A 24,604-nucleotide genomic window follows, 5' to 3' on the forward strand; every position below is an offset into this window, starting at 1 on the left:
TCCTGGTAGGCTAGCCTGTCCCTCTTCCTACCCCTGGGGGTCACTCCCAGGCTGAGTACCTCTGAGCTCTTGACAGCTGGGGCCCCACCAGGGAGGAGGTTGATGGGGAGGGGGTCACACCAGGGGACAGGAAAGACGCAAGAGGTGTTGTGGGGCAGGAGGTTCCCTGGGGGTGGGGAGCCGCTGGTTTTCGTTATCCTGGACTCGGGCAGGATGGCGTTGCATCTGTCCTGGGGCCAGCGGGCAGCCCCTCTGCTCCGCGCCGCCAAAGACGCGCCATAGTCCCTTTAACAAAGGGTCCCGTGGCCCCTCCCCAGCTGGCGCGAAGTCCCCGGAGGCCGCGAGTGGGGGGGGGAGGGAGAGGGAGAGGAGGAGGGGGAGAGAGAGGGAGGGAGGGAGAGAGAGAGAGAGACGAGGCACAGCTGTTATTCCAAGGGGGCGGAGCTGGACCGGGGACCGGGGGCGGTGGGCAGGGGCCGAACAGGGAAAAGGCCAGGGGCCGAGGGCCAGGAGTAGCGGAGCTGAGGGGTGAGACCCGGCCCGCGGCGGTCACGAGTCCGCGAGGTGGGGTCTGGGGCCTCCGCGGGGTGTGGCGAGGTTCTGCCGAGGTCCAGAGATCGCGGGCCGCGTCCGGGGCCAGGAGCCGGGCGGAGGGTGGGGGGTGGGGGCCATCGGGACTGGGGCGGGGCCGGGGCTTGGGCCAGGGGCCGGGGGCCGAGGGCGGGGCCGGGGGCGGCAGGATTGCGGGCCTGGACTCTGGGCTCCCCGCGCGGGTGGCTCCGGGTCCAGACAGCAGAGGCGGCGCCATGGGCTGCTGTTCCGGCCGCTGCACGCTCATCGTCCTCTGCACTTTCCAGCTGGTGAGTGGCGGCCTCTCCTCGGACCGCGCAGTTCCAGCGCGCTAGGGGATCCGGGCACTGTCCCTGCCCCAAGCCCAGCCCGCTGGGTCCGCGCCAGCCTGGGGGAGCTCCGCGTAGGGGATGGCTGGGACCCGCGGGCTCCTACGGCCGAAGTTCGCCGCCGCTCCGGTGGGGGCGTGGGAAGCCAGTGCCCTAGGCGCGACCCCTCCGGCCCCGACTGCCAGCCCTGCGCATCCTGCTGTGTGTGCACGCGCTGGGGTGGCCGCAGTGTTCCTAGCAGCAGGGACAGGTGCCGGGGAGAGGCTGGAAGTGGCCCGCGCGGAACAAAAGCCTTCGGGCAGGGCGCCTGGATGCTGCTCTCGCTCGCGCCTTGCATGGGGACTCAACAAGTCCCGTGGGCGCCGCGCGGTCAGCGAGGAGCGCCGCTGCGCGAGCGGTCCGCGCGTGTCAGGAAAGGCGTGTGTGTCTCCCAGTGCGCACGCAAGTAGCGCGTGCGAGTGTTCCCTTTCCCAAGCTAGCGCCCGGCCCGAGTGAGCAGCGGAGTTCCCTTTCTGAGGCCTGACAGCCCATAGAGTGGGGGGTGCTTGGGAGATGGGGAGTGTGAATGTGTGTGTGAGTGTGTGTTGGAAGGGGGGTGTAAGCCTGGCCCTGCCCTCCCCTGGCGTCCCCCAAGCTGGAGGAGGGTTCCCCCCAGAGAGATGGAGAGAGGAAAGGGGCATTGGAGCCAGTGACCAGGCCTGCATTTGAGTGTCTTTTGTGTCTGGGATTAGCTGGGCCGCTGGACACAGAGCTTTGTGGAGAACTTGGCCATCCCTTAGCCAAGTTTCCACTTTGCTCTTGGAGCTCCAGGCTGCTAGGTCATACCCATTCCCAGAGCCCGCTGCCCTGGGGGAGGGGCTAATACAGGACTGGGTCCCTGGGTCTCTGGTCTTCAAAAGGAAGTGCCGCTTTGTTGAGGCCTCACTGCCTTTGCTCTGGCTCAGTCGGGCTGGGCGGGAGTCCAGGAGGACAGAGGGGCTGCCTCAGAGAAGCTGTGAGCAGAAAGTCCTCTTGCACTCACGCAGGGCTTGCTGTCCTGTCCTTTGCCTGGGGGCAGGGCTTGCCAGCAGGGCTGGCAGGCGGCTGAGATACACTGCCCAGTGTGTCCCCCCTGGAGGAAGCTGCCAGAGATTCCCTGTGGGACAGGCTCTGCTGTGGAAGCCTGAGGGGTGGGGTGACGGGCAGCATGGAGGGAGGGGGTGGTCTCCAGGGTTTGTGCGATGAGGCTGGGAGAGGACCTCCCTACAAAAGGCTATGAGGCCCAACAACTAACTGTTCCATGGGCAGTAAGGACTATTGCAAACCTTGTCTTTAGGTGGGAGGTTCCCTCAGGGGCAGGAGCCCCCTTAGGAGGTGGTGTCGGACATCAGGAAGCAGCGTTTTGGGGGTGCTGTGACTGTGGTTTGGTTTCCATGTGTTGAGTTTGGTGTGTGGGAGACACTTGGGGTGGACGAGTGGGCTGGGATTCCAGGCAGGAGAAGTGGATGTACTGGGTGAGGGGTGTGGCCTCTGGGCTCAGAGGGGCAGGTCTGGTAATGTTGCCTGTTTAACCTCTGAAGTGGACAGTGGACAGAGGACAGACAGGCGGCCCCCCACACGCCCCTGGAAATCTGGCTGCAGCTAAGGGGGAGGGGTTATCTTGGCTTAGGGCTGCAGGGTTCCCTGGGCCAGGGGCTTCTGGCAGACTCTTAGACTCAGCCAGGCGAGCCCAAGGGCCTGGCCAGAACTGTGTCCCCACAAGGCCAGCAGGGAGCTGTGAAAAGCCTTTTGTCCTGGCCGTCCCCTGTCCCTCGTCCCCTGTCCCTCCTTTGCCGGGTGGAGGGGATGGCAGAGTAAGACAAGGTCTGACATCACCCACCACTCTGGTCACTGTGTGGGGGGCGGGGTCCTAGGGGGAAGCCGAGGGGGCATCCTGTGGCTTTTCTTTTCTCTTCTAACAAGCGTGAGAGTTTCCTCGTTACCCAGCTATGGGACAAAGGCCAGAGCATGTCTTCTCAGAGCCGTCTCTGAAGAGCAGTGTGAACGTTGCCTGCTCTGAGCCTGCCGAGCATGGAGGCGCTTTCCCTGGCTGTGCCCTACCATGGTGACAGGAGGGGGCGAGGACTTAGTAAAGGGTTTGGGTAGTGGGCGGTGCTCATCTCCCCGCCTGGAGAATGGCCACAGCCCGAGCCTTCCGTATCTTGGCTCAGAAATGGAAAAGACAGAAAGACGCCCCCACACAGACTGCCGGTGCTGGCCACCCTGCCCAGGCTGCAGGCCCTCCCTTCCAGGAGCAGCCCCTGGAGACCACCCCTCAGATTTAGCCATTAACAAGGGCCACAAGACGCTCATCCCGTCCAGGCCATGAGCCCACTCTGCTGGGTGCACTGGGCTCTAGGGGTAAAATCAGGCAGAATTCAAACAGCCAGGAGTGTCTGAGATTCCCCACGGCCTCTTGGCTGGCCCTGGTTGTCCTGGGAAACGGTGGGCCTCGCTCCAGCCTCTCAGGAGAGAGCAAGGCCACCACCTCCTAGCTGCAGTCACAGCCTCAGGCGGACTTGTCTAGAGGAACCCATGGCAGGCCTGCGGGCAGGACGAGCTGTGACATGAGGGAAAGTGGCTCAGAGCCTGGGGGGCTCACCCGTGGGCAGTTTCTCCATGCCATGCATGCAGGCCTGCTCCCGCTCCCCATGCCCAGCTGTCTCCTAGGGCTGACCCCAATCCCTGAAGGACATTGTTGGAACGTCCCCCTGTACAAGACCTCCTGGAAATAGCCGCCACCCCCTTGTGGCCATCTACAATGACCTTGACAATGCCCAGGACAGACCCATAGCAGCTGTTTCTGGGGGCTGGTCGGGGTCCCACGAGGGCTCCAGGACACAGGTCGAGAGCAAGCAGAGTGGTGCTGAGGTGGGGAAGGGCCGAGTGCTCTGGCTGAGGTCAGGGCATCTGTGACCAGCAGGCCCAGGGATCCCAGGGAAATCCACGAAGGCTCACCCTGCTGGACTTTGTCCCCAGTCACAGTGCTGGGGGGTCCTGTGGGAGGTGGAGGCTGCTCCTGGGTGCCCCATCCTGCCTCCACCCTGTGTCCCAGCTCTGCCCACTCTTGGTTTCAGCTGTCCAATCTCAGGAAGGGGTGTGTGATGACCAGCTGTGAGAAGACTCTCATTTCTCCCTATAACGCCTGGTGGCTGCTTGGAGGGGCCCTTCCCTCCCCCACCTTACAGAGCCCTCCCCAGTCCCCGAGCTCAGCAGGTGACTCACTGCCCACCCACCAGAGGTCACTCTGGCTCAGGCAGGCCTCTAGCTCTCCCAGCGCCGACAGAGCACTGGGTACACCGTGGGCCCTCAGTGAAACCGTGGAGTGCAGCCACGGGCCCCCCGGGAGCCATGCTGCCCGGAGGCTATCCTCCCTCCACAGCTCTTTCCAGGACATGACAGGTCCCTTCCAGCCCTCGCTGGATGCAGAGGATTCCACTGTATTTTTTCCCTGTGTTTCCTCTACACCAGCACGTGTGATGGGCCTGGCCCACAAACACGATGAATGAATGAATAAGTGAATGAATGCTGTCTGGAGTCATGACAGCTCAGAACCAATCGGTTTCCCTACATATAAAACATCAAGTTCCTTAGGCATCTGATTCCTCCAATTGGTCTTCTGTCGGCCGTTCCTACGGGGTCGGCATCTACAGAGCTGGACAGTTGAGAATGGCCTCAAAGTGCAGGGGCAGCCTTGCCTGCCCCCCCACCCCCACGCGTTGTTCCCAAAGCACAAAAGAGAGCCCAGCTAACCGAAGCTGTGCTGTGTGCTCTTCCTGTCCTGTGTTTGTTGTGTGGCCCTCCACCCCCCGTACTTCCAGCAGCCCCCGCCCCACCTCAGTTCTCTTTCTTCAGATGAAGGAGGAGCTGGGGGAGAGGGTTTCTCTAAGAGGAGCTTTCAAAGCAGAAGGAACGCCCAGCAGAGAGCTGTCGGGGCCGTGGACTTGTCTGGGGATTTCTGCTGGAAGAGCCAGGACCGCAGCAGGCCCTCAAGGGGGTGCTGAGGCAGGAGGGCCTTCGTGGCTCTGCTGCCCCTCACATGCTGCCCCTGCCCTAGGTCACTGCCCTGGAGCGCCAGGTGTTCGACTTCCTGGGCTACCAGTGGGCGCCCATCTTGGCCACGTTCACCCACATCGTCATGGTCATCCTGGGGCTCTTTGGCACCATCCAGTACCGGCCTCGTTACATCGTGCTGGTGAGTCCTCTGTGCTGGGCCCTTTGCTGTGGGCAATTGGGCTGGCTGGCCAGCATGGGGCCCTCCAGTAGCATATTGCCCTAGAAACCACCAGAACACCCAGAAAGGCCAGGATTTTAGCCGCACACCATCTTCCCAGACCACCAGGCTCAAACCTTTCTACAACCCAGACGTCTAGAATTCTGACCTGGAAACTGAGGCACAGAGCAGGTGCCCAAGCCCAGGGCAGGACTGGACCCTGGAGTACCCCATCCCGGGCCCCTGCATGCTGCCATCCTACCCCTGCAGAAGCTTGAATGACGTCCAGCAAGTTCTGCTCTGGTCAGTGCAGCAGAGGAAGATAATTGGTCCTGACTGGGGTTTGTAGCAAACTTCTCCCATAGTGGGCATTTCAGGCCTACGGGCCACAATTGCCGCCGTGGCACAGATACAGCCCTAAGCAGTAGAGGACAAGCGGGCGTGCTGTGCCCAGGAAGCCTGCAACAGCCGGCACCCCGCAGCCTCCCACTCCCGCCTGGTAGCTCTCTAGGGTGCTCTTTTAGGGAGATTTCGGGGAGTCAGGCCACTCTGCAGTCAGACCACGCATGCCCTTGCTTCTCATTCGTCCACCGTGGATGAGCCATAGGCGTCTCTGGACCAGGACAAGGAGCAAGGAAAGGATCCCCCACAGTTGGCTGTTTCTGGTGGCCCCATCCCCTGGGCACCCCTCCGAAGCAGGAAGCAGAAGCCCTGTCACACTCTTGGCGTAGCGGAAAGGTTCCACAGCTAAGACCTGGAGTGGCTCCGCCTGCCCCTACGGGCGCTCAGTGGGGTCTCCTCCGAGGGCTGAAGCAGGGTGCCCCCCAGAGCAAGTTCCCCGGCTGTGCCCACCTTTGTCTCCCCAGTATGCTGTGTGGGCGGCCGTCTGGGTCACATGGAACACCTTCATCATCTGCTTCTACCTGGAAGTGGGGGGCCTCTCGAAGGTGAGTGAAGTGGAGGGAGACGAACGCAAATGGAGGGGGCGTGGCCACTGTGGGCACTGCAGGCATCTGTCACCTGTCCCCTACACACACAGAGGCGGGGCTGGGTCTGCTCGTGGCTCTGTCCCTGGCGCCCAGCACAATCCTGACCCACAGCAGTGACTCAGTGAAGGTCTGGGGAATGACCAGTGATGTGATGGATGGATGAGGGGCTGTGGCACCAGGGAAGGCTTCCTGGAGGAGGGGGCCTCAGAACCTGGGCAGCACCTGGAAAGAGAGTAAGGGCTGGGGGCCAGGGAGCAAAAAGACCAGCCGTAGAAGAGGTGTGCAGGCAGGAATACCACCTTGGGGGGCCAGGCCAGGCAGAGCAATGCTACCCTCCTGCCCTCTGGGCTACTTACTCTTTCAAACGCTGATGAAGTCCACTGGTCCCTCCTGCAGTAGGGGCGGGATAAGGTATGAGGGGGTGGAGGGACCACATCCAAGCCCTGTTTCACCAGGAGTGTCCTTGGTGAACAAATCCTGCCTGAGCGGCTATTGGGGGCACTTTGCACATAGCATTTTTTTTCATCCTTGTGTGAAGCTCAGAGGTAGGTTTTCAAAGAGCCAGGAGTGGGGCTGTGGTTTGGCTCCAGATGCCAGGCATGGTAGTCAGCAGAGCTGACTGGCCCCTAATTCATGGGGCCGCACCTGGGCCAGACACATGTAACACACACAAAATGGGAGCATTGGCCTGGAACACGAAGGAGGAACTCAGGCCAACTGAGAACGCACTGTTGGGGGTCTGTCCTGCGCAGGGAGGCCTTCCCAGAGGAGGGGGTGTGAGCTGAGGGCAGAGGGCAAGCAGACCCAGGCCTGGCTATCTGGGGAGCAGCTAGAAGGGCTTTGGTGCCCCTGCCCCTCATGGCTGGAGCCCAAGGGGTCCCCAGACAGGAGAGGCAGGAGAGCAGGACACCCCTCACCTTTCTCAGGGAGCCCTCGCTGGGCTGTGGTAAGTGGGGGCTGGTGGTGTCCCTAGTGCTAACCTGGATCCACCCCCTTTCCCCCAGGACAGCGAGCTCCTGACCTTCAACCTCTCCCGGCACCGCTCCTGGTGGCGTGAGCATGGCCCCGGCTGTCAACGAGAGGAGCCAGTGGCCGGCTTCCAGCCCTCCGGTGGCCAGGCCCTGGTGCCGGGCGTCAGCTGCATTCTGGAGCACAGCTACGTGGAAGCCCTGCACAGCGCCCTGCAGATCCTGGTGGCGGTGAGCGTCGGGGAGGGGCGTGAAGTGCCAGGGGAGGGGATTCACCCAGATGGCCGTGCCATCCTCCGCCAGGGCAGGGCGTCCTTCCTCACCCGTCCCTGCCTGACAGGTTAAGGACTCACACCGCCACTCCCTGCCTGTGTGTCCTGAGCCTTCAGAGCCTCAGTGTCCTGCACTGTAAAATGGGCTCAGGTCCCACTGTGACCCCAAGGGCAGCATGAGGCTGAAACAAGGACAGAACCTGATTGTTCTCATGATGTTGTGGGGTCGGGGATACTGGGGCTCCTGCAGTCTGCCCCCTCCCAGCCCTGGAGGCAGTGTGTGCAGGGGAGGAACCCCAAGAGCTCCCCCCGGCCGAGCACCCAGTGCTGGGAGAGTGGGCACTGCAGGCCCTGCAGGCGTCTGGAGAGCTGCATGGCGCTGCAGCAGGACCTGGGAGGATAGACAGGAGGGGCTGCGGGAAGGCAGAGGTGTGGTGAGTGGGGCGCCTTTCCCTAGCACACTCTCCCTAGGAAGAGCAGGGCTGCAGGAGGCCTTTTCAGCACCACGGCCAGCTCCCGGGCCCCAGGCCCCTTCAGCGGCAGGGGGCGCCCTGCCCTCCAGGCCCACGCAGTTTGGGAAGGCTTCTCAAGTTTGTGCTTCAGTAGCGAGGAGACAGTCCTGCCCCTCAGAAGGAGGGGGACCATGAAGAATAGGAGGCACAAACCCGAGCTGTCCAGCATGTCTGGCAGCCCTGGTTGAGTCAGGGCTGGTCCCCCTCATTCTCATCAAAGAGAAGGCAGCTCCCTGATGGTGCTAGATGCCATGCTCGGGAGTAACTGATCGCATGGTTAGTGTCGCACACGTCACGTAAGTGTAAAGGGGTCAGGCCGTGGGCAGTGCAAGGCCTGCCGCATCTCAGCCGGAGCCCTTTCTTCCTGGAGGCCTGGTGCCCGGAGGTCCTGAGGGGTTAATGCAGGCCTGCCCTCTTTCCCCTGAAGTCTGAGCGTCTCCAGTGAGGGGCCTCTGCCCTCAGGGCTTGGTCATCTTCCTGGCTTACTTGTCCAGTGGTCAGCACTCACACGCTGGAGGCCCTCACCCATGCGTCGCCCCCTCATCTGCAGGGGCCTTGGCAGCCCCACTGGGGAAGTCAGACACTTGTTGGGCCATGTCTCGTGATGACGCTCCTCCAGCTCACCTGGTGTGCTGACCCTGGCCTCTCGGTGTCTTTCAGTTGGTGGCCTTCGTCTATGCCTGCTACGTGGTCAGTGTTTTCACCGAGGAAGAAGACAGTTGTAAGTGTGTGGCTGGCAGGCTCCCTCCGAAGCCCATTAGAGACCCAGCCCTGCCCTGCCAGGCAGTGGGGGAGGGAGAGGGGAGCAGAGGGCCAGCCTCGGGGTGGTGTCTCCGAGTTCTCCTGCCCTGCTGTGGGCAGCCTGAGACCCCTCCCCTTAGATGGATCCCCATGCCCACAGGCATCCTGGCCTGAGCAGAGAGGGGGATGGTCCAGCCACCTGAAAAGGGTTAAGGAGGAGTCCCAGGCTGTGGGCATCAGGGGTCAACTCACCCCAAGACCTGCAGGTTTACAGGCTCGCATACTGCAGGGCTGGCTCCCACAGCCCCCACAGCTGCTGCAGGTGGCAGGCTGAGCCCTCAGACCTACGGGGAACGGGCCACTCTGCCTCCTCGCAGCTGAGAACTGGGCCCTGCTGGCTGGGTGTCCCCCCAGGCCCTCAGTACTGGCCTGGACCCATCTGAGCAGCATTTTCACTTGCCCTCCACTGTGAGCCCCTTTCAACTTCCTCTGATATGCAGCATCAACTCAGCCACCCTTGCAGGCCTCAAGGGAGGACCCTGCAGACAAAGACAAAGCCAGGGTGGCAGGGGCTGGGCACACCTACGGGCAGACCCTCCCCTTGGGTCTGAATCGAAGCAGAATTCAGAGCCTCTGTCCCAGGGGTCAGGTGGCTCTGGGGTGGGCAGTCCATTTGTTCAAGTGGCATCCTGTGGCTAAGAGACCAGGCTCGTTCCCAGACCAGCCCCCAGCTCCCCTCAGCCCTTGGCCTGCGTGGCCACCCGACCATCTCTCAGAATGCAGCTGGCAGGGAGGAAACAAAAGGGCTTCATGTTTTAGTCACATTAAAACATTCTAGGACGGGAGCCAGCCTGGGGGTTCAGAAACGCATTCGTTTTGCCCAGAAAGCCCCTGCCACCTACTAGCTGTGCAGACTGCTCCAAGGGGCGGGTGAGTGATGTGTGTGAACATGAGGGGGGCGTGACTGGGAGAGCCTGCAGGGCATGGTGCAGCCCGCCAACCCCCAGGCTCAGAGGATCCGAGCTCCCCAGGCCGCAGCCCCTGGCTGAGCGTGCCAGCGTCCATTGAAACATTTCAGCCTGGAAGTCACTTGCATTATGCACCATCCAGAGAGCTGTCTCCAGGTCTGAGCCAGCCTGGGGTGGTGTCACCCTCCCCGGGCCCCCCTCCACTTGATCCTGCCCCTGCCATCACTGCATGAGTGTCTGTGTTCTCCATCTGCCATCTTTTCCATTGTTTGGGTTTTGTTTTATTTGGGTCTTGATTTTTTTTCAGTTGATTTCATTGGTGGATTTGATCCATTTCCTCTCTACCATGTCACTGAAAAGCCTTCCAGCCTCTTGTTCAAGCAGGCGTACTTGTAAGTATGGGAAGCAGAGCCTGCCCCCAGCTGGGCCTGGCCAGTCAGGTCAGCACAGCCACGAGGCTTCTCTCCTTAGGCAGCCTCACCGGGCATCTGCCTGTCTGTCCATCCATCCATCGTCCATCTGTCCCCCACTTTTCTGAGATCTGTTCCATGCATCTCTGGGCTGGGGACAGGGGTGCAGAGGTTCCAGGGCTTGGCCCCCACACCCTGGAGCTCGGAGCCCAGCAGAGACTATGGGAGTTGGATCTAAGCCGGTTTTGTACGAGGAGGCTGGGGGGGCATGCCACCTCCCAGACAGGCAACGTCTCACTGTGGCATGAAGTTTGGGTGTTGTTTTCCTACCTCTAGAGAAAGAGACTTCTCCTCTTGTGAAGAGCAGTGTCCACGCCCTGCATACCCCAGGCTGGGGGGAAGGGTGCCTAGGCCTCTGCCACCAGCCCTGCTCCATGTGTGAGCCTGAAATTTGGGGTCAGAATTTGTGGCTGGTGGTCATCTCAGTAGAGCTGTACTTCCGTTGTCCTAGCCGTGCCTTAGAGATAAGCCTGCCCTTTAGGACCTCACCTGCTGTCATCTCCTGGGGACCCTGCCCCTCTGGGCAGCCCCCCAGCCTTTCTACCCTGTAAGTAAAGGCCCACCATCACCAGAGGTAGCGGGCATCCAGCATCTCTAACAGGGAGAGGCCTCACCCACCCAGGCTCGCGAACCAGGGCAGGGTACATAGGGGCACATAGCACTCTGAAAGAGTACACTGGGCTGGACAGGACTCAGGATTTCCCTCCAACCGTGGAGCCCCCCACCCCCGCTCAAATCCCACCGAGAGGTCTGAGGACAAGGCCTGCCCTGCCCAGGTGGAAACCCCAGCCCCTCACCCCTGACCCCTTTGCCAAAGCCCCCCCCCCTTGGATTTTGTCCCATTTGCATTTCGATCTCTCCAGGGGAAGAGGGCATAGCACCCCTGATGATTGCAGCCTGCCTGAACCTTCTTTCTGCCCAGATCAGCTCCTCAGGGGCTCTGTAACCCCTGCACACCCCCTTTGCCCCTGCAGGCCTGCGTAAGTGAGGAAGCACCAGTCCTGCTCCTGCCTCCAGCCTCTGACCCATGTGGATGGCGAGGGGATTCCAGGCAGTGGGACTCACGGGCCTCCCTGCTCCCGGGGCCTGGCCGGCAGCCAGAGCACCTGCACAAGGTCAAGCAAGTGGACACCGGCTGGAGTAGCCAGCCAGCACCAGGCCCAGACGGCGGCAACTTCAAAGGAGTTTGTAATTGCATTTTTCTAAAAAAAAAAAAAAGAAAGAAAGAAAGAAAAAAAGACCAAGGAAAACCTCATCTCCTGTGTGCAGCAGCTCTGGGACCACGCTCGGTCCACAGCAGGCCTGGGACTGTTGTCCAAGGAGCCCCTTCCTTGGGTGCCGGTCCTGGGCTGCACACACTGCTGAGGGAAGGGGCTGGCCACAGGGTCACAGGGACCCGAGACAGGCAAGTGACCCCACCTTGAAGGTCAATGGGAGCCCATGTGCCCCCCATGAGAGGGTTCCTGATTAAACACTGCTCACACTGCTGAGTTCTCACCAGGCACAGCCCCCCACCCCACCCCACCCCAGGTGCTTCGGCTGATAGAGTCCGGGGTGGAGGGTTGGGCTGGGCCGGGCACTTCCTTCTGATGGCCCTGGAACTGTTCCCAAGAGGCGACTTGGGCAACTAGTGCTACAGAGTCCCGGAGAAACCAAGTAGGTAATAAGCCATCTTCCCTAAAAGGCCAGGCTTGGTGGGGAATTACAGGTTCAGTCTCAGAAGAGGCCTTCACAAGTGGATTCTAAGACTCCTTAAAATGCTGACAAGAACGGGAAAGAGAAGGGGATGGAAGGGGGTGTCCTCGAATGTGAGGAAGCGTTTGGGGAAATGGCCTGGAGTGGGCTCACTGGCTGGTGCCCTGCTGGTGAGGAGAGGCAGGGAGGGGGTGGGACAGACGCTTTTGGAGCAGGGTGGTGGGGGGCGGCAGTTGGGTTGGCGGCTCTGGAACACAGACTGCTAGCACCATCAGTAAAACCTAGCACTTTATTATGAATCTTCAAAAGCATCCAAACAGGTAAAAGCACCCCACCCCCACGCCAAGCCGCCACAGCTCTGTCGTCCACCCTGGGCTGTGGGTCAGGAATCAGGCGGTCAGTGTGTGTCCAAAGGACAGGCTGAGTCGGGCAGGCGCCCACACGGAGGCCACGCTTGTAGCACCTGGGGGAGGACAGTGATGAAGCAGCCGCTCCCAGTCCTCGGGCAGGGACCCTGAGCCCCAGCTAGATTCCCTTCCTTGCCGTGTCTAGTCCTGGAGGATTCGTGGGGTGACCATGGGGCACACAGGCCCTTGAAAACCCTGAGAAGGCCAGGCTCCTGCCCTCCTGCTGTGACAACCCAATTCACACACACACCGCCCACAGTCTGGGCTCCCAAATCCATTCTCATAACCAGGCCCCCCCACCCCACCCCACACCTGTGTATTTTCCACACACCTCCAATGCCATCGTCCCCTTGGCATGGCTGTAGCCCTGGGTGCCCAGCTGGATAGGAGGCATTGCCCCGACCACAAGGAAGATCGAGGTGGAGATGTGCCCCCCAGGTGTGGTTTAATGTGCCCAAGCCAAATGGTAGTGGCCCCAGGGACCTGTGCCGAGAAGGTTCAGAGCAAGAAGCTAAGGGGGTAACGGGCTTTCTGGGCACATGTGCCAGGGCTGCGGTGGAGGAAGTGCTGCCTCCTGCCATCTCGTGTCCCTACAGCGCCGGACCAGCCCCAGGACTGCAGTGTCCACGCAAGCCTGGCGTCCCTGTCCAGGCCCATCTGACATCTCAGAAACACCCGTGTCAGGCCAGGCTGGGACCTGTCTGCAGGTAGTGCTGTGGCCAAATGCTTACTTGGCCCAGCAAGGAAGCTGTGCTCACCTGGCTTAGGACAGGAAGGTGCGCACGCAGCTGCGGACGGGGGCCCTGCAGATGGGGCACTGCTGCAGGTGGGGGGCACACTCGGCACAGACCAGGTGGCCGCAGGGCACGAAGACAACGCACACAGTGCGGTCCAGGCACACCTTGCAGGTCCGTTCCTCCCGCAGGCGCTGAAGCTGCTCCTCTGTGTCTCGGTCTCCTGGGGGTTCAAAACCTTCAGGTACCTGTGGGCCTGGGTTCCACCTGGCTCCTCTAAGACGGAGGGCCTGTGACACCTCCGCACACCCTGTTCTCCCTCTGTACTGGGCCAATGGGGGAGGTGAGCTGGGGCCACACACACAGTGTCTGGCATCAACCAGCCCCAGGAGCGCCCACCTCTCCCACCCCAGGATGCAGAAGAGCCAGCCCCGCCCCCAAGTGGGTCCTGCTCTCACCTGGCTCCCTGCCACCCTCTGACCTGGTCTCTCTTCTGGTCGTGGGCAGCTCAGGGCCCGGGTGGACAGGAGCTGTGGGCAATTAGGAATAGACTTGAGAGCTAGGCCCCCAGGGGAGAGTGAGGCTAGGCCCAGAGACAGAGCTGGCCCCGCGAGGTCCACTTCCGACAGAGGCGGCAGTACCAGCCCACGCTCCTGACACCTTGCCTCCCTCAGTTTTCAGAATGCCCGCAGCCCACTCTGCACAATGCTGTGCCCGTCCAGCCTCTCCTGCAGTAGCCACACGTGCTGTGTCTGCCGGGCACTATGGGGCAGTGAGGGGGCTGTGCCCAGAAGCGATGAGCAGGACAGGATGCAGGAGGGCAACAGGCACTGAGCTCAGAGCGGAGGCGCCTCTGACCCCCGCCGCCCAGCCCTCATCCTATTCCTGGAGCAGGTCGGCCGCCAGCTGCGACGTGGACATAATGGTGGCACTGCCCAGTAGCACATCCACTGCACCTGACCCCAACTACACCCATTGGGAGAGCCACCCACACCGCTGGGCCCCAGCAGCACGCAGACCACCCCGACCAGGCCACCCCTGGCATCTGCAAAGCAAGGGGAGGCTGGGGCCCGGGGGTCACGGGACAGAGACACACAGCCACCGCTGTGGCCAGTCATGAGGGCCACCTCAGCACAAGAGGCCTCTGTTGCCATCATGGCTGCTCCATCAGCGTCCATGACATGGAAGTGCAGCGAAGAATCAGACCCTTTTGAGAGGGGCTCTGTTCCCAGAGGTGTTGCCAAGCGGGAAAAGCAGTAAACGGCCAGCAAAGCCACCACAGAGAGAGCCCCAGTGCCAAGAGCTGTTCCCAGGCGTCCCATGGACCCTGTTTAATCACAGATGGGCTTGGCACTGTCCCCACCTGACAACTCAGGGCATGTGGCTCAGAGAGCAAAAGTTCCTTGCTCTAGAGTTGGAGAAAAGAGCCAGGATCTGAACCCTGGAGCCCCTCGGCCCCCCACCCCACAAGGCCCGGGCCTGGGGAGCCGAGCTCAGAGCAGCTGGCTCCTCTGTGGACTCATGACTGCAGACGGGTCGGCTCTTGGCCTGTGGCTGGTGGCCACCCCAGCAGAGGACACCTGGTGCACTCCTCTCCGTGTTGATGTCACCTGCACTGGGATTGGCTATGTCCACGCTGCAGGGCACTGCTTTGGCCTCAGCTGGAGCCCTGGACACACACACACGGCCTGCATGCAGCCCCCGTGAAACAAGCCCAGGCAGCACCCTCACACCCGGCCAAGCAGCCTTCACTCTCCCTGCTGTCCAGCGTCAGGGGGACACCCAATGGCATCGGCCACAGTACAGGCTGCAGGTGCCCCAGGGAGCAGAGCACGGGCCACGGCTCACCTGAGGGGGTGCTGGGAGCTCTGTCTTCTGGTTCTTCCCATGGGTCCTGGAAGGAGCCAGAGAACACCTGTGCTCTGAGTAAATGGAGGAGCAGGGGTGGGAGGGATCCCCCCACCCGAACCCCACAGCCCTAAAGAGCGGCAGGACTCACCCAGGAGCCAAGCAGGTGGCAATAAGACTCCTGGACACTGCAAATAAAGTCCCTTCCTTTTGTCCGGAGCAGGAATTCACACCTGAAGCAAGTGAGTTCAGAAGCCCCGTGGGCGTGGGCTGCCAGAGAACCACCTCCCAGTCAAGTTCAAGCCCTGGGAAGACCCTGGGCCGAGGCCCTGCCTTCTGCTCCTGTCTGCCCCACAGTTCTCTGGGGCTCCCTGAGTGGTGTGCACTTGCTGAGAAGGCTATTTTGGAAGAAACCTCTTTTGAGCATCAAGGAAGAAACAGCGAAAGTGCCATCCCCAGAGGGGCCCCCATCCCTGAGACCAGACACCCCCAGGACAGTGGAGTCCCACAGGGCTCTTACCTGGGGAACCACTTGGCGTGCTGAGTCCAGGGGTCATCCCCTTGCTCCCAGCTCTGTAGACCCCCATAGCAGAAGAAGCACCTCACCTTGTCCTGTTGGCCTGGAGGGAGCAGAGATACCGGCCATGCCCTCACCCAGCTGCTCCCACTAAGCCAGGTATGTCCCCCAGGCTGGACACAGGGGCTCCCAGATGGCTTTCCTTAAGGGGCAGGGGCTTGCTGAGGTCAATCGAGAGCCTTGGGGCTCTCACTGGACTCTGTCACCCACCTTGCCCAGCGTTCTTCTTAGATCTCACGCGTACCCATTTTCTCAAATGTGAAATGGGGATAGCAATGCCTGGACACTAGCCAGGATTGAGAACATTCATGAAAGGAATGGAGTGGGCATTCACGTCATTCACAGGAAGGCAGGCGGGTCGGGGTTGGGGGGCAAGCCCCGGGGCCTGGAGTATCTGGTAACCTTGGAACTTCAGGGGATAGAAGTACCCCTCCCCCATCGCCTCTACCCAGGTGCCACCTCCCCAAGATAGTTGCCCAGTGATGGAGAGAAGGGGAGACTGACTGCCAAGCTCAAACCTCCATTTGGGTGGTGGGGGCCCCCCTCTCCTCTCTATCCCCTGGTGGCCCTCTCCTCCACTTCACTCCCCACCATCTACAGATTTGTCACCTGGTGCAGACTGCAGATGATGGCTGCCACAGGCACATCCCGCCACCAGACCTCTGAGAGCCTGTCCCTGGACCCCTAGGGGACCCATAGACGTTTCTCCTCCCGGTTGCAACTGTCCCACCACTGACCACCGTGCCAGGGTCCAACTGTCTTGTGTGTTCTGGCCCCTCCCCAAATGCACTCATCACAGTCTGGAGCACGTGCCCAAAAGAGACTCCAGGGCTGGGGGCAGGTGTGAGGGGCTGTGGGACCCCTGCCCCCATCTTCATCAGGCCTGGACCCTCTCTGCTGTGGGGGTTGGGCTCCCTCAGTCCAAAAGGGCCCTGCCTGGCATCCAGGCCCACAGGACTCACCAGTGTGGAAGAAGCCTGCGGCGGCCAGCAGCTCGGGCTGCACCAGGGCAGTCAGTGGCCAGTCACAGAAGGAGGCCAGTCGCAGCTCGTGGGAGCCCATCTCGGGGAAGGCAGGCCTTGCGGACGGGGCAGCCCCGGCCCTCCCCACCTCTTCCTCCTCCATCAGGGGCTGACGCTGGCCCAGGATCTGCCCGTCCATGTAGCCCCGGCCTCCCCAGGATGGGACAGTTGCATTACCCCGGCCCAGGACATGGATGCACGGAGTGTGGGGTACACAGTGCCCCCGTGTGGGGCTGCCTCTAGCTGCCCAGCCACTCAGTTCTGGGCCCCAGCCCCAGCACTGGGTCATGTCCTCGGGCTCCGTGGAGGAAACACCAGCCCTGACCAGTTCCACTGCGGTGGTGAGGCCCCTGGACAGCCAGTCCTGGAATGTGCCCACCCAGCATGCCTCAGAGCTCCTGGCCCCTGGGCCCTGCCTGGGGTCAGTGGTGGCTTTTGCCTCAAACAGCCGGGAGAAGAGGGCAGGGCAGTGCTGCAGGTTGGGGAGGGGCCAGGGGGACTGCCGCTTTCTGGAAGGGGCCAGAGCGGCAGCCAGCATCACGCGCTCTCTACAGTGGGGGTGTGTCATGGGGCTCGCGGGCAGGGCCTGGGGCGGTGGGGGCCACAGGTCTCCCTCCAGTCCACAGGGTAGGCAGTGTCTCTGGGGACAAGGAGGGACAAGGAGGCCAGAGCCTGGAGACCCCTCCCGAGGAGACAGAGGGCTGGCACTGGCTCCAGGACCTCGGGGGGACAGGTAGGAGAGACGCTGTAGGTGTGGTGATGCTGGACGCTGGCAGCTTGGAGTTCCCAGGCCTCGCGCCAGGATCAGCCTCTGGAAGCAGAAGGTTCCAGGTGATATGAACTGTGTGGGAAGTACTGCCTGGGAGGGGCGAGGAGGGGAGGGGAGGGGAGGGGAGGGGCGGGAGGGGAGGGGCGGGAGGGGAGGGAGGGGAGGGGAGGGAGGGAGGGGAGGGGAGGAGAAGGGTGGGGAGGGGAGGGATGGAGGGAGGGAGGGAGGAGGGAGGGAGGGAGGGAGGGAGGAGGGAGGGAGGGAGGGATCCCTCGTGGGGATGCCATGGCAGCCTGAGGACGCAGGGGTATGTACTGAAGGGCTGGGCCTGGGCCTGGAATTGGTCACCTACATGTCCTCCTGCTCTGAACCCTGGAGCCAAAGGGGCCTTGAGACATCCCTGCGCCTAGCAGGCAGAGCGGGGGAGGGTAACTCAGCAGGCCCATGGTCAGTTCTCACCACAGGCCACAGAGAGCGGCCCAGATGGAGCTGCACCCTTCCTGAGGTTCCCAAGGCTTTGGGGAGGGGACTAGTCCTGAGTGGGCCACCACCTTCCTAACCTTCCTTCGACTCAGGGAAGATCTTTGGGATTAGGCATTTTCAAGGTCAGTTTTCCCATTTGAATTAGAATCCTGGCTCCTGGTCTAGACAGCAGGGCTGGGGCTGGGAACTGCACTTGCTTCAGGCCCAGGTCAAAGCCGCTGGCCATGTGGGGTGCCCCCCTTCCCTGAGTGGCTTCCCTCAAACCTGGACACAGCCACATGGTCTCTGCCAACCAGCCCAAGTCCAGGGGCCCCAGTGCCCCAGCCCAACAGTTAGGGAACATGATGAAGGGATGGAGCTCCCAGGTGGGCAGGGCGGGGTCCCAAGGACAAAAAGCCTCTGGTGTAGAAGGGAGGAGAGGGAGACTGGATGGGGAGTGAGGCCCCTGTCCCCACAGCCCCCCGGGAGTGCACACCTCCTCCCCTCTCGGGCCCTAACTCCTCATTCCTCACACTCTTCCCCGTGGCTGCCATCCCGTCAGCCCACTCGGGCTGTCAGTGCGTCAGCCTTTTAAAAACAAGTTCGTTAAGAATGAAAAGAGGAACCAGGCTATGCAGGGCCATTGCTGATGAGGGATGGGGCTTCCAGGGCCAGTCCAGCAGGGTGGGCAGTGCTATAGTCCCAAAGGAGCTGGGAGGAGGGGTTCGTAACCCACCCCGGGCACAGCACTGCCAGGCCCAGTGGCCCTCACTCACCTCCCACATGGAGCAGCACGAGCAACAGACTGAGCAGCCGGCAGCCGGTGCTCCTATATACCAGCTGGCACCTGTGCATCACTCCGGGCAAGTGGGGTGGGGTGGGGTGGGGGTGGGGCATGGGTGGAGTGCCACCTCACCCTCCAGGGCATCCCATCATCAACCTGGCTGCACCAGTGGCTCAGCCCTGATGTTGCCACGGTCCCAGTGAGTCCCGAAACCCTCTCCTATCAGAGGCCTGAAGACACCTGATTTCCTGCAGGAAATCCTGACAAGTGACCACAGGGAGGCAGGCAAGTGAGTTAGGGGTCCCCGAACAGGCTTCTGGCTTCCGATGGGGCAACAGCAGGCGTGGACTGAAGGGATAGGAAATGGGCACCCACTCGGTGCTGGGCCCCCCACAATGGGTGCCTGGCAGCCCGAGCTCCCTCAGGGACCTCACTGTGAGCAGCTGGGCTCCTTGCTGATGCGTATGAAGGAGGCGTCTCTCCAGCTGCCACCAGAAGTCAGATGAAGCCTCACAGCATCAACGTAAGTGGACACAGCTGGCAGATAATTTGGGCTGGGTCATCACAAGCGGCCAAGGCGCTCAGCGTGGGAGGGTGAGAATCACCTGTGCTGTGGCTCTTGGTGGGGTCCTCAGAGCCTGGAATGGTGCCTGGGCCACAGTGTCTCAAAGAAGCGTGGGGAGTGAGCGAAAGGATGGGTTTTATTTCATCTCACTCACCCTTAGAGGATTGTTTCTGTACCTCCCGCTCCACCCCTGAATCTTAGGGTGAGCTCTCCAGAGCAAGTCCAGAAACAAAGACTGGGGTGTAAGTGCTTTATTTGGGGTCCCTGCAGGAAGCACCCAGAGGCAGTGTGCGAGGCACCAACACTGGCTGTGTTCCTGAGGGCCGTTGCCATAGATGCCCCTGCTGGGGGTGATGGAGCCTGGGAACCGGCTGGGTTCTGCCGGCCAGGGGCAGAGCTGTGGGCAGAGCCAGAAAGAGGCCAGCAGGGGGCGTGGGGATAGTTGAGCTGAGGCCCAGCCACAGGGTGCCCCCACCCACCTACAAGCGGGGCTTCTCCCCACCTGCTGAGGCTGGGCCCACCGGACCTTAACCAGCTGAGACCCCGAGTGCAACTCTTTGGACCTTAGCTTCAGGGCAGCCCCGGGGCCCCGCCCACGTGGCCTCAGGCTTGTTAAATCAGGTTATTTCCTGACATGCATGACCCCAAGCCTGGGCAGGACGATTGGCTTCTCCCTGAAGACCATTCAGCACAGCTGAGCCTGGCTCCTTCCCACTCCTTGCCCAAGCCCAGGTGCCCCTAGAAGCTGAGCCAGGAGACTGGGGATGGGTGGAAGGCGGAAGGCGTGGTGTGCAGGGAGGGCGGGTAAGCTGCAGCCTTCTGGCCCCACATTCCTGCAGAGCCCAGGACATCCGCCAGCCGCCAGCCGGCAGCCCTGCTGTCGGTGAGCATCTGAGCCTCATCTGGAGAGCTGGCAGGTCCTCTCTCTGGCCCCAGACCCAGCCCAGATATCCAGGGCCCTGTCGGGTCAGCTTCAGGAAGGGCAGGGCAGGGAGCTCCCTGCCCACGGGTGGGGCTCTAGGGAGGGAGGCCGGCCTGCACTCCCCACTCCGCGTAGGAACAGCTCTGGGGGTGAGTGGCTTACGGCTCTCCTTCTGTCTCTCTGATTTTCTGCCTCTCACTCGTGATTCTCAAGCTTACAAGGAGGCACTGTTTGGGGCAGGGTTGAGCATAGGTCCACCGGCAAGTGGTGACTCTGCTGGCTCCCCAGAAGAACGTCAGGATGCGTCACGTGACAGGAGGGGACGGTGACCGTGAGCATGAGAAGGAGCAGGCCTATGCCATGCGTCCCTTCCCGGGACGGCCACTCCAGGAGAGCGCTGTGGCGTCTCCACTCGCCCGACTCTCCTCGCCTGCCCCCAGGACCCCGCTAGGTGCCAGACACTCCTCCAGCCAGGCCCCTCCCTTCTGGGCCACTTGCAGCTCTTGCTCTCCGGCACATGGCCTTGTCACGTGGGTCCCTGTCTACCGTCCTAGTGTTTCCCTCCACCCCTATTCTGGCCACACTGGCTCCTGTGATCCCCCTCTTTGTGAACCTCTGGTGGAGAGATTCCTCATGGCATCCTGGGCCCCTCAACCCAGGGCTGCTTCGCGGCGGTGCGCCCATCTTGACATCCTTAATACTTTGTCTTTACATTTGTTTTGTGAAATGATGTCCCGTAGGAAAAGGGCTTGGGGCCTCCCTGCACCCACTGGCACCAATCTCAGCTGCCCACTCCCCCAGCCAGTCACCACTGTCACCCCTCACCCCAGCGGGGGCCTGGGTGTAAACACGAAATCACAGAGGGTCCGTGTTCCGCCTGAGGGAGGCTGACACTAAGTAGTAAATGGCAGGACAGGGCCAGAGAGACACGTGCCAGGAGGAGGGGAACAGGCCCCGCTGGGCTCCGGGCTGGGAGCCGCCCTCCTGGTCACCAGGTGAGGCACCTCTGCTCACCAGAGCAGTCAGGGAGCTTGTGCAGCCGGTGCCAAGGTTCCTGTCTGCCACGGTCGGTGCCACCTGAGCTGACACGGGGTTGCCGAGCAGCCCTATTCCGGCTGTCACTTCGGCCACTGGGCAGGCATGTCCACGTCCTGCTCCCACCCCCACCCCCAAGACATCAGGCCCCAGACTACCTGGCGCTGTCTTTGGGGACAGACGACAGTCCGTGCTGAGGACAAGATGTCCTCGTCAAAGTGGAGTTAAGACAGTGCAGATGGCTGCTGGAGAAGCAGGGAGGGGGTTGCTGGGCTCTCGGGGAAGTCAGGCAGAGAAGGCGGAGCCCAAGGGTGCTGGCTGAGGACAGGGCAGGCTGCCGGGCACCAGGAGCTGCCCGGCCACGGAGTGAATGAGCCCCTCAGCTGTTCGGAGAGAAGGCTGTGGGTCACAGGAGCCAAGGTCACTCCTGCGGGGAGCAGGAGGAGCCCCAACGACACACCAGCAGGTGTTGTGGGGAGGACGGCTCCACAGGAAGCACAGAGGAGCCGGCTTCTGGAAGGAGGCTGCTGATTAGGGATGAGCCTGGAGTTTAGCTCGTGACCAGCAGGTGACCAGGGAGTGGCACATGCCATTGGGGAGATGGGGGTCTTTGTTTGCAGCTCTCAGAGGCCAGCTCTGGGTGAGCCACATCCAACACCTGGGGGGGGGTTAGGTTGCTCCAGCCAGCTGGTCACCTGGACTCAAGGCCACTAGCCTCTAGGCCCCGCCCCCCAGCTCCAATGAAGGTGTCCCTGCTGGCGAATGGGCACAGCCTCTTTTGGTGGTGATCTGCCAGATCCATCATCATGGGGGTGGCCTATGCGAGTGCCCTCTGACCTGGTGATCCCACCTGCAGGAACCTCTCTCCACGTGTCCTTGCACAGGTGTACAGGTGTGCATGTGTGTCAGGGCCAGGGCCTCACTACAGCGAGGCTGGAATCTGAATGGCCTGGGAATAACCTTGGGAGGGACGTGGGGAGTGGGTGGTGGACGCTGATATGTTCAGTGAGACACCGAGCCACGTGCTGGCTGGATAGTGGGGTGGGTGACAGACCTACACTTTAACAGGCAGTCTGGGCGGAGGGTACAGAGAACCCCAGATCCCTTGGGAGTGGAACCTGGGACGGCGGTCGTGCCCTCTGCCACCCACCTTGTAACTTTGAATTCAAAGATGAGGTTTTTAACCACGCTGTCTGTGCTTTTGAGATAAATAGAAAATCAAACCTCTTTAATGCTAGTTAGCAACGTTTAGAAAAATCCCATTCTGGCTGGGTATAGCCGGGATACGGCAGGGAGAGGGGCCTTTCTGAGGGCGGAGGGGTGGGCTCTCTCTACCATTTGACATGTATGGCTGGGGACCCCTGTGCCATGTGCCTGCATGGGCTTGGCTCCTCCCTGAGGCCTAAGGATGAGCAGTCGTCAGGTGGAGTGAGAAGTGGACTGTCCCAGGGAGTGGGAGAGCCTGTAGGCCCCAGCACAGACGCTGAAACCAAGCCAGCCCTGCCCCAGAGGTTCCAGTACTCTTCCAAAACCTGAGCTGGTCAGTGTCATTTGAGCCCGCCCCCCACCCCCACTTCTACCCTCACCCCATGCCAGGAGCTGCTCTGTTCCCAACCTGCAGGGCCCTGGTCTCCTTCTCCTAGAGGAGCTGGGCTGGGAGGGCGAGATTGGGACAGGGTCTCCCACCCTCTATATGGTTGGACTGTGACAGTGGCCCTCTGCAGTTAGAGGAAGCTCAGCTCCAGACTCTGTGACACCGTCCTTCCTAGGTCCTCAGGCCTGGCAGGCGAAACGTCCTCCCCTGGGCTGGTCGGAGTGGACTCAGCTCCTGCGCTGGTCCATGCAGTCCCTCCTTTCCCTGCTGGCTGGGACCCACATTGTGCCCTGCTCGGGCAGGTCTCCACTCTGCTCCATGATCACGGTCAGCACAGAGCTCTGCCAGATTTCCCAGCTGGTGGGGTGGCAGCTGGGGTGGACCCGGGTGGTGACCCTCGGACCGGCCTGCACCTTCCCTAGCCAGCAGCCTGCCTGACCGCTCCTGCTCAGTCCTCTTGTTTCGGGGGCCACTCCTTCCACATTGTGAGTGGAACCCAGCTCAGCCCCTGGATGCTTGCCTCCAAATTTTCCAGTTGACATCTCCTGTGACCCTTGTACCAGGCTGAATAGTGTCTCCCAAAAGTCATACACCTCTGAATGTGACCTTATTTGAAAATAGGGTCTTTGCAGATAGAATGAAGTTAAAATGAGGTCATGCTGGATGTGGGTGGGCCCTGTATCCAATGATAGGAAAGGCCATGTGAGGAGGAGACAGAGAGCCAAGGAGCATCAAGGACAGCTGGGGTCACCCGGTGGCCTAGAGGCAGCAGGGAGGCCCCTCCCCTGGGGCCCCTGGAAGGAGCTTGGCCCCGCCCACAGCTGGATTTCAGCCCAGGGAAACCGATTTTGGATTCTGGCCTCCAGAACTGGGCGAGAATAAATCTCTGGTGTTTTAAGTCACTCAGTTTGAGATCCTTTACAGAGCAGGCACGGAGAACTCACCCCCCGCCCCCCCACCAGTGTGCTGCATCAAAAAAATCACCTAAGCTCAAGGCCAGCTTAGCCTGCTTGGGCATTTGTGGGTGAAGACGGCAGGTAACAGCTGGTGTTTGTGGGCCTGGCCTGATACCAAGGGTGCCCAGGCCTCATTCACGCCCCATGGTAATCCTGAAAGAGGGGAGTTACTCCTCCCACAGCAGAGGAGGAAGGGAGCGTGGGCAGCTGAAGGATCCATACCTGCTGTGTGGCCCCAAACCCCAGTCCTGCCCACTGTGCTCTCCTGCTTGAGGGACGTCACATGGGGAGAGAAGAGCAGGGGCTCCGAGAGGGCTGACTGTCCAGGTTCTGACCACTGGGATTCTCCTGGTCCTGGGGCATAAGTGCCTGCTGTTCTGGGCCCCGGAGGACTGCCCCATGTCTGCTCCACCCCAGAGATGGACGGCCCCGCCCATCAGCAATCTTGCTGTCAGCCACCATCCCCATGTGTCTTCTCTGTGTCTGTTGCCTTTCTGGATGTGTGTCGTTCATTTTTGGACCCAAATGCATGGACTTCATCTTGGCATGAGCTGCCCACGGCCCAAGCATATCAAAGTCCCACTGGACCCAGGTTCATCTCCGGGCATCAGACGAGCCTTTTAGCCTTTGCCCAGCCTGCCTTTCCCACCTGTAGGTCAGGCAGGGCCCGAAGGAAAGCCAGTGAGGAGGGTTTGGCGTAGCAGTCCTCACACATGGCTGTCTGCCCACTGGTGCTGTCTATGCCGCCGGCTGCAGTGGTGACGGATGTTGCCTGGTACCCACCCATCCTGTCTCTGCCAGCAGTCCCCATCCACGCTGCTTAGCCCATCACCTGCCCGCTGCCATGTGCTGGGCGGGCTCTGCTTAGGGGAACATTCCTGTCTGTGATGCCCCTGCCTGACACCCCACCCTGAGCCAGCATTCCAGGACTCTCTCTCCCACCAGGATGAGGACAGGACACAGCGGGGCCTCATGAAGACATTACACCTGCCAGAGCTGGAAAGAAAGCGGTGGGTGGAGAGTGGCCACTACAGAGGCCCAGGAGCTGGGAGGGGCATCCAGGCTGGGGACCCCGCGGGCTGTGGGGGTGAGTGAGGAATGAGACCCGGGCTCCCCTCAGGAAGTTAGAGCCAGGAAGGGGCTGTCCATCCTTGAATACAGGCCAAAAGGATCCTGTGGCTCCT

At 61.5% G+C, this 24,604-nt stretch overlaps 2 protein-coding genes across 6 annotated transcripts; one reads left to right on the top strand and one right to left on the bottom strand.

Moving 5' to 3' along the window:
* The first annotated feature begins 450 nt into the window (after positions 1-450).
* Positions 451-11,842, top strand: NKAIN4 (sodium/potassium transporting ATPase interacting 4). Of its 5 annotated transcripts, none has more exons than XM_074317659.1 (7): positions 451-564; positions 4,975-5,112; positions 5,997-6,077; positions 7,124-7,318; positions 8,532-8,592; positions 9,888-9,972; positions 11,025-11,842. In XM_074317659.1, exons 2-7 carry the CDS (start codon positions 5,056-5,058, stop codon positions 11,032-11,034), a joined length of 489 nt encoding a protein of 162 aa, XP_074173760.1. In that variant the 5' UTR covers positions 451-564; positions 4,975-5,055; the 3' UTR covers positions 11,035-11,842. The 5 variants fall into 5 exon arrangements, with proteins under 5 accessions (XP_074173760.1, XP_074173761.1, XP_019609059.2 ...); XM_074317660.1 differs by having other exon boundaries at positions 485-528; XM_019753500.2 differs by lacking the exon at positions 451-564 and adding an exon at positions 682-860 and having other exon boundaries at positions 11,025-11,836.
* Positions 11,843-12,076: 234 nt separating this feature from the next.
* On the bottom strand, positions 12,077-24,207 carry BIRC7 (baculoviral IAP repeat containing 7). Its single transcript, XM_074318093.1, has 8 exons — positions 24,070-24,207; positions 16,274-17,192; positions 15,255-15,354; positions 14,886-14,967; positions 14,735-14,780; positions 13,345-13,416; positions 12,911-13,196; positions 12,077-12,208 (listed from the first exon to the last, which is right to left on the bottom strand). Exons 1-7 carry the CDS (start codon positions 24,205-24,207, stop codon positions 12,916-12,918), a joined length of 1,638 nt encoding a protein of 545 aa, XP_074174194.1. The 3' UTR covers positions 12,077-12,208; positions 12,911-12,915.
* Between the last annotated feature and the right edge of the window lie 397 nt (positions 24,208-24,604).

Source organism: Rhinolophus sinicus, linkage group LG13 (genome assembly GCF_036562045.2).
Source record: "Rhinolophus sinicus isolate RSC01 linkage group LG13, ASM3656204v1, whole genome shotgun sequence".
In the NCBI taxonomy this organism is placed as follows: Eukaryota; Metazoa; Chordata; class Mammalia; order Chiroptera; family Rhinolophidae; genus Rhinolophus; species Rhinolophus sinicus.

Bases quoted from the DNA above. Each gene is read 5' to 3' on its own strand.
- BIRC7 (XM_074318093.1), bottom strand. From the start codon at position 24,207: ATGGGTGGGTACCAGGCAACATCCGTCACCACTGCAGCCGGCGGCATA. The intron at 17,193-24,069 runs GTGGGAAAGGCA...CGCCCCTCCCAG, and splicing joins GGGCCCTGCCTGACCTACAG to GCAGTACTTCCCACACAGTT. The intron at 14,781-14,885 runs GTGAGTCCTGCC...GGCTCCTTCCAG, and splicing joins GCCACCTGCTTGGCTCCTGG to GACCCATGGGAAGAACCAGA.
- NKAIN4 (XM_019753500.2), top strand. From the start codon at position 807: ATGGGCTGCTGTTCCGGCCGCTGCACGCTCATCGTCCTCTGCACTTTC. The intron at 861-4,974 runs GTGAGTGGCGGC...CCCCTGCCCTAG, and splicing joins TCCTCTGCACTTTCCAGCTG to GTCACTGCCCTGGAGCGCCA. The intron at 6,078-7,123 runs GTGAGTGAAGTG...CCTTTCCCCCAG, and splicing joins AAGTGGGGGGCCTCTCGAAG to GACAGCGAGCTCCTGACCTT.